The sequence below is a fragment of the Morone saxatilis genome, unplaced genomic scaffold (genome assembly GCF_004916995.1).
Source record: "Morone saxatilis isolate NCDOM2014 unplaced genomic scaffold, NCSU_SB_2.0 Contig5, whole genome shotgun sequence".
Classification (NCBI taxonomy): Eukaryota; Metazoa; Chordata; class Actinopteri; family Moronidae; genus Morone; species Morone saxatilis.
Genome location: NW_023340095.1, coordinates 3,812,592 through 3,819,816, shown reverse-complemented (window position 1 = coordinate 3,819,816; position 7,225 = coordinate 3,812,592). Strand labels below are relative to the sequence as shown.

General features: G+C 40.4%; 1 protein-coding gene across 4 annotated transcripts in view; it reads left to right on the top strand.

Moving 5' to 3' along the window:
- LOC118338732 (glycerol kinase-like) overlaps positions 1-7,225 on the top strand; it is a 14,374-nt gene that overhangs the window by 3,909 nt on the left and 3,240 nt on the right. For all 4 annotated transcript variants that reach the window (XM_035676034.1, XM_035676033.1, XM_035676036.1 and 1 more), the window contains exons 4-16: positions 82-159; positions 1,210-1,289; positions 1,528-1,665; positions 1,947-2,056; positions 2,153-2,219; positions 3,666-3,701; positions 4,217-4,284; positions 5,000-5,042; positions 5,132-5,212; positions 5,337-5,415; positions 5,573-5,669; positions 5,887-5,971; positions 6,524-6,644. In XM_035676034.1, the coding sequence (XP_035531927.1) occupies positions 82-159; positions 1,210-1,289; positions 1,528-1,665; positions 1,947-2,056; positions 2,153-2,219; positions 3,666-3,701; positions 4,217-4,284; positions 5,000-5,042; positions 5,132-5,212; positions 5,337-5,415; positions 5,573-5,669; positions 5,887-5,971; positions 6,524-6,644 (1,083 nt within the window). The remainder of the gene's footprint in view (positions 1-81; positions 160-1,209; positions 1,290-1,527; positions 1,666-1,946; positions 2,057-2,152; positions 2,220-3,665; positions 3,702-4,216; positions 4,285-4,999; positions 5,043-5,131; positions 5,213-5,336; positions 5,416-5,572; positions 5,670-5,886; positions 5,972-6,523; positions 6,645-7,225) is intronic.

The window sequence follows — 7,225 nt, the reverse complement described above, 5'->3', positions numbered from 1 at the left end:
GTTAATTCCGGATAGTCAAACTCAGCGTTTAATTGTTAAAAGCCATATTTATGGACGTCGATGTTGTTGCTTCTCTCTCAGCGGTGGGTGTGGCCAATCAGAGAGAGACGACCCTGGTTTGGGACAAAGAGACCGGAGAGCCGCTCTACAACGCCATTGGTAGGTGCATTAGACGTCTGAGAGAACCAGTATCAATGCCACGTGTTCCTGTTTACATAGACGTTATGTCATATTTAAAGTTTCCCCCTTCAGGCATGTTTTAACGTAAATAAATTGCTCTACTTTTAATAATAATTTGAGATTTTAAATGACATCTGCTCCTTCATTAAAAAATCCCAAATCTATAAATATAAGTCAAACTGCTGAACAACAGGTGTTTCCAAATGTAGACCTCCTCCCTCAATTCATCCAGCAATGTGTGTTTTCAAGGTACCTGGAAATTTAGAGACTAGTTTTCCAGTCATGTAAACAAGGGGAGATTGATTAAAATGACCAAATATCCTGGAAATAATCCATATGGAAATGTTTTATTGTATGTTAGCCTGTGCTAATTAATGTTACAGTTAAAGGAAAAGTGGAGGAGGAATTATCTCTGTTCTTCGCAGATTCCCATTGCTGCAACGTCTTTGGTTACAGACGTGTGAAGTGTCAGATTTAACTCCCCGTACTTCTGAGCTGTGACTTCTTTTAATTTGGAAGATTACGTAATCTTGGAAACGGCACAGCGTACGACTAGGCTGCATCATACTGTAGTTTTTGTTTGTAAGGAAGTTGAGAAAACTTGTTACATGTTTAGCTGCAGGCGGTAGTTTCTATTTGATGTACTTTTATACTTTGGGTTGTTTTCATTTGCTTTAAGTCTCAAAGAAAACAAACAAACATCAAAACAAAAATGAAACTATCTGAGTTGAATTTTAAAATGAATCTGAAAATTAAATATCAATATGAGGCGCCAGAAGATTATTCATGTTATAGAAGTTAAAGAGGAAACAGTTCAGCTACACAAAAATATGTTCTGGGAATATAAAAGTCACATTTTGACTGAATTTTCGAATCAACGTGTGTTAAAACGGTTCAGGAGCCGCTGCTCTGGAGGCAATACTCACATGGAGTTGAGGGTGGCAGAAGAAAGCCCTAAATGTCAGTATTCATTCATCATCTGCTCCAGATATTTTAGGTTCCTGTGTGTAAGCTCTGCTTTGTCTGTAGTTTGGCTGGACCTGCGCACACAGTCAACGGTGGAGAGGCTCATCAGCAAAACTCCCGGCCAAAACAAGAACCACCTGAAGGTGAGAGAGAGAGCCTGCAGCATTCACAAACTCCAGAAACTGGAGCAGGATAAGCAGAATATATCAAAAACATGTGTATTGATGAATGTAACCCTTTGATTCTGAATTACTAAAAGTCTTTATATAGAGCTAAAGTCTGGAAAATCTTTATTTTAGATCAATGAGGGTGGATGATTTTCTTTTGCTCCTTTTTATACCAAATGCACTCATCTGTGTTTCTACTGTTTCTGCTCTGCAGCACAAGACGGGCCTCCCCATCAGTACCTACTTCAGTGCAGTGAAGCTACGTTGGCTGCTGGACAACGTGGACGAAGTGCGACAGGCAGTGCTGAGCGAGCGCGCTATGTTTGGCACGGTGGACTCTTGGATCATCTGGGTAAGAGCTCCTCAAAGGCTGCAACTGTGCTCCGGCTCCGGGTCAGACAGAGTTAGGGTTAGTTAGTTTTTAACCGACTCTTTGACTGAATTAAGTCTATTTACAACCTGGATAATGTTGTTTCCTGTGTGAATCAAAGACGAGAGACCTGACAGCTGTTTTTAAAATCAAGCTACAGAGAAGAAATGAATACATTATACATGAAACTATGGCCAGACGTTCACAGAGTCTAGGTAAACATTTGATGCACACTTGTTATAAGCAGCGTTCTGTTTCCTCAGTGCCTGACGGGGGGCAGGAACGGAGGGATCCACTGTACGGACGTCTCAAACGCCAGTCGCACCATGCTCTTCAACATCCACACCATGGACTGGGACCCTGAGCTCTGCAGGTAAACCCCCAACCCCCAAACTGTAAAGAGGAGGAGGAGGAGGAGGAGGAGGATGGTCTCACGCTTCCTTGACTTCATGTCTGTTGTTGTTTGTAGGTACTTTGATGTCCCAATGGAAATCCTCCCCAAAGTCAGAAGCTCCTCTGAAATCTACGGCTGGATGGTGAGCTCCGTTAACGTCCGCTGGGTTTTCTGTGTTTCACTGACACTGTTTGTGTTTTCAGATAAGACCCGACCTACTTGCCTTTTTTTCCAACTAATTGAAGATCTTCAGAGCTGTAAATCCACGTAAATTAAGACTGTAATCATAAAGTGTTCTGGTGAAACCTTTTAGTCACTGTAATGGTTATAGAAGTTGATTAGATAACCGTGTGTAATTGATCAGAATAGCAGATAACTCACTGATAGTGTTGCTAGTGAAGTAATAAAGGATTTCCGACTCAAATATTATTGTCCCTTCAAACTTCTGATGGACAGAATCAGTATTTCAAATGAAAGACAGTCTCATTAAGATGATTTTTAAAACGTATGATCCTTAAAGAATGCTTAAAGAAAATGTATATTGATGAGCTGATATCAGAGAAAGCAAAGTGCATAACAAAGCTTTAAAGCTTTTTAAGGTTTTAATCACAAACTTACAGAAAGATTTCCCGTTTATTATCATCCACATGCTCCCAAAGAGTGTCTGGATTCAGGGTTTAATGTTAAGTCGAATAAAGTTCCTTATTGTGGTCCCACCCTGATAAATGACCTGATAAGGTGCTGTGTTGTTTTGTCACACTGGCCGATGGTTGGAACAACAATGATTTAAAACCGTAATGATCTGTCATTTAAAGAGCAATAATAGTGACGTGTGTGTGTGTGTGTGTGTGTTGTGTGTGTGTGTTGTTGTGTGTGTGTGGTGTGGTGTTGTGTGTGTGTGTGTGAGTGACATCGGTGCTGTTATTGTGTGTCTTTGTTTGTGCTCGTATCTTATCTCCTGACTACAACATGTTAAACCTTTTTTATGCAACATGCACATTGCCCTGCAGTCTGACGTGGCAGATTTATGATTAAAATGTTTATTTTACCTCAGATTTTAGCTGTCACTGTTCTGGTAAAACTACCTTGGACCCAATGATAATCGGTTCCTTATTCGGTAATTAAATGCTCTGCCCTGACTTTGATTGGACAGTATTACATAATGGCATTTATTCATTTATTCATTTATTTATTTATATATAATAAATGATCTATCATTTAATTGTGGTTTGGATTACTGCAGTTCATTTTTAGCAGTGAATCATCTCATTAGTCACGATATAAAAATAAAGTCCAATCATGTAGATAACTGTGATCATGTAAGCTTATCACATGTTTTTGTTTGTTATTTTTATTATTGCTACACATAGGTATTTAACTGATACAACACGTCACTTGTTTGGTAAGGATGTCGCTGTTATAGGGAACTGAAATGTGACTGAGCATTTTAATGTTGATCCAGTGGTTTTCATTGTAGACACACGTCCTGCAGTGTGTTTGTAACGACCTGAGAGGAGCGATTACACAACAGCATTATCCTGCAGTCCTTCGTCCAAACTCTAAACTTCTGTTTCTGTCTTCTCTCCAGAAATCCGGCTCTCTTGCAGGAGTTCCAATATCCGGGGTAAAGACTCTTCTGCGTGTTATGTAACTGTGTGTTCAGTGTGCCGTGGTGGACGTTACATGTGGCTTTCCATTCAGGCGTTTGAGTTTCCACTACAGACACGTGATACTTTTCCCAGGCCAATATTAACACGGATACGTATCACGTCAATGCATGTCGACCTAAAAGTGACATGAAACTGATCTTTAGGCATTTATACACTTTAATTTAATACTCACCACACTACTACTTATTTTAGTGTAACTTATTATAGTTCATATTTTAAAAAAGGGGTTTTATTAGCTGTATTCGTATACGTTTGAGTCTTATTCTCATTTATTTATGTGACCATTAATCGTTTGTTAAGTTTTCAGCTGTAAAATGTTCCGTCATTATTTTTATCAGAAATCTTTTATCTAAAATCGATATCCGTCTCAAACAGGCAGTATTGGTCAGTTGATGTTGTGTTTAGTGTATACGTATAAATGCATAAATGGGCTGTTGTGGTCGTCTAACTGTGAGTTTGTCTCGGTCAGTGTCTTGGCGATCAGTCGGCTGCTCTGGTTGGTCAGATGTGCTTCAAAGAGGGCCAGGCCAAAAACACGTAAGCCCTCCGCCGCTATCTTTTTTGTTACAGTCAGTAATGTTTGTACTTCGTCATAATGGTTTGTCATCGTCTCCCTGGTGCTGACGTTACATAACATTAAAGACAGTTTGATGTATATGTGTTTAAATCTGCCTCTTATTTCAACGTCTTTTTATGAAGGCTGTTGTACAGGAACTGAAGTGTCAATGAATAAACAGTTTCTCTATTTTAAAAAAGAAAACCCTCCAGTCACAGCTCATTCATGTTTCTGTCTGGCTGCTGATCTGTCCTTCATTCAGGACACAAAGAGAGACCCTTCACTGAGAAATATTGGATATTTTGATCCAAACTTTTTGTTGCAAAGTTAAAAAGTTGCTAAAGAGGTCAAAAAGTTTCCAAATCTAGTGAGAAACCAGATTAAATCCCCAGTGTAAAGACAGTAAGACGGGTTTTGTTGAATAAAGATAACACAATTTTTATCTGGTAGAAAACTGGAAAAGGAGAAAGTCAGATATTTTCCTTTCTTTATTTCCTTCCTAACCTTTTTAATCAACTTCAAAAGCACATTAGGCATAAATAACAACGGAGAATTGTGATTAACTCCATCCTTCAGACATAAAGTAACTCCTAAGTGAGTGATTATTGATCTGTTATTTATTCTGATGTTAAAGAAGAATATCATCAATAATCAACAATCATTGGTCTCTTTCCCTTTTTCCTTGTTGTGGTAAAGGTATGGGACCGGTTGCTTCCTGCTCAGACATACAGGGACCAAGGTAAGATACCAACATATTAAATTACATTTGTGGCTTCTGTTCTGCTTTAACTTCGCACACGTCACATGTTTTTCCTCTGACTCTGTTAGCCTGTGATGTCAGACCACGGCCTGCTGACCACAGTCGCCTACAAGATGGGAAAAGACGAGCCCACCTGCTATGCACTCGAGGTGCGTGAAAGCTTTTATTAGCCCTTCTCATTCTGAACTCCATGCAGGACCTTACTGCAGTGTGCTGTGCCCTGGTTTGCCTTTTCAACCTGCCTTCCTCCCCCTTCCTCCCCCTTCCTCCCAGGGCTCAGTGGCCATCGCAGGAGCAGTGGTACGGTGGCTGAAGGACAACATGGGCATTGTGCAGTCTTCCTCAGAGATCGGTACTTAGCATCTTACCCAATCTTCTAAGAAATTCATGACTCATTCAGAAACAAAAGGCTAAATTTGTCTTTTTAATTGCTGTTTGATTATATAATGTAGAAGGGGAAATGAAATAACAACTCTTCCTCTTGTGTTTTCTCCCTCGTCTTACCTCAGAGACACTAGCAGCAGCAGCAGGCTCGTCTTACGGCTGTTACTTTGTGCCGGCTTTCTCGGGGCTCTATGCCCCCTACTGGGAGCCCAGTGCAAGAGGGTGAGACAGTCAGCTGTTAAAACACATGTCTGACCCATCAACTGTAACTTGACCCTGAAATGAGGACAAAAGGATGTGACGCTTTGATTGTTTGTTTTCTTGTATAGACTCTTAGTGTCTTCCTCAGAGACAGGTCAATCGAGTGAAAGCATGAAGATACACATTAGAAGACTCATTGTAATGTTTATTCAGACTGTTTCTGCTCATTGTTTTCCAGCATCATCTGTGGGCTCACTCAGTTCACCAACAGGAACCACTTGGCTTTTGCTGCCCTTGAAGCCGTCTGCTTTCAGACCAGAGAGGTGAGCCGTGTCTGCTCTCTGCTTCTTGCTTTGGGGGAGGAAAGCACATGTAGCAACAGCTGACTGCAGATACATTACGTGATACCACAGAAAGTGGTCCGGTTTATTTCAACCTTTTTAAATCATAAATGTGTGACTTTATGATTCTGGAGGGATTCAGGGAAACAACGACTCACTCAAAGCAAAGAATATTGCGAGCTGCATGAACCTCCTACAGCTTTCCAGAAAAACATGGTTTCTGCATGAATCATTACAGAGGCTTGTCTCTGAGTTTGACCACAGGTAAACGCAGTGAGCAGCCTTCCTTGGAAGTGCAGAGATCTACACCCATTGTCTTACAAAACCACCCTGTAGATTCATCTGTGTGACGATGTGTTTCACGCCCGTTTTCTAAGGAAACAAATATGATTAATGATGATATCATTTCTGCAACTGACTGAGAAGCATGTGATCCCTTCATAGAAATTAAAACACTGGAAATAGAAAAGCACCAACTTTATGTCAGCAAGATATCGGTTTGTGTTAAAGTGGCACATTGTGTGTATCTTTCAGATCCTTGATGCGATGAACCAGGACAGCGGCGTTCATCTGACGCAGCTGCAGGTGGACGGAGGCATGACGTCCAACAGGTTACTGATGCAGCTGCAGGCCGACATCCTCTGCATATCCGTGGGTAGGGAGGCTTAAACAGACACTTCCAATAAATAAACATGTATTTATCAGTTATTTTATATAAAATGCTATTTATGCAAAGCTGCAGTCCAAAGTGTTTATCGTTTAAAACAAGCGTGTGTCCATGTACAGTGTAAAATGAGTTATATATAACATTATGGCAGCAGGAACAACTTCACTTCTCTCCTACAAACCATGTGTGTAACCATCGACACCACCGAGTCTGAACCTGCACATTACACCCTTTCTGTCCTCCTGACTTTTGTCCCAGTTTTAAAAAACACACATGAACCTTGACTTTGACGTAGAAGAGCACAAATGTACTGGTGTGTACATATTGTGTGTGCCCATGAACGTTACATCAAACAGGACTGACACTACAATGTCCAACTTTCATCCATATTTGTGGATACTAAGATAAATCTGCTGCTTTAAATACTTTTCCAACCTTGGAAGGTTATTACAATACAAATGGAAGATTGTGTGCCAAGCAAAAATCCATGAACTTAAGGATCATGGATTATGTGTTGCATATTACGTGTTGATTTATTCTTTCTGTGTTTCTGCCTGTGTGTGTGTGTG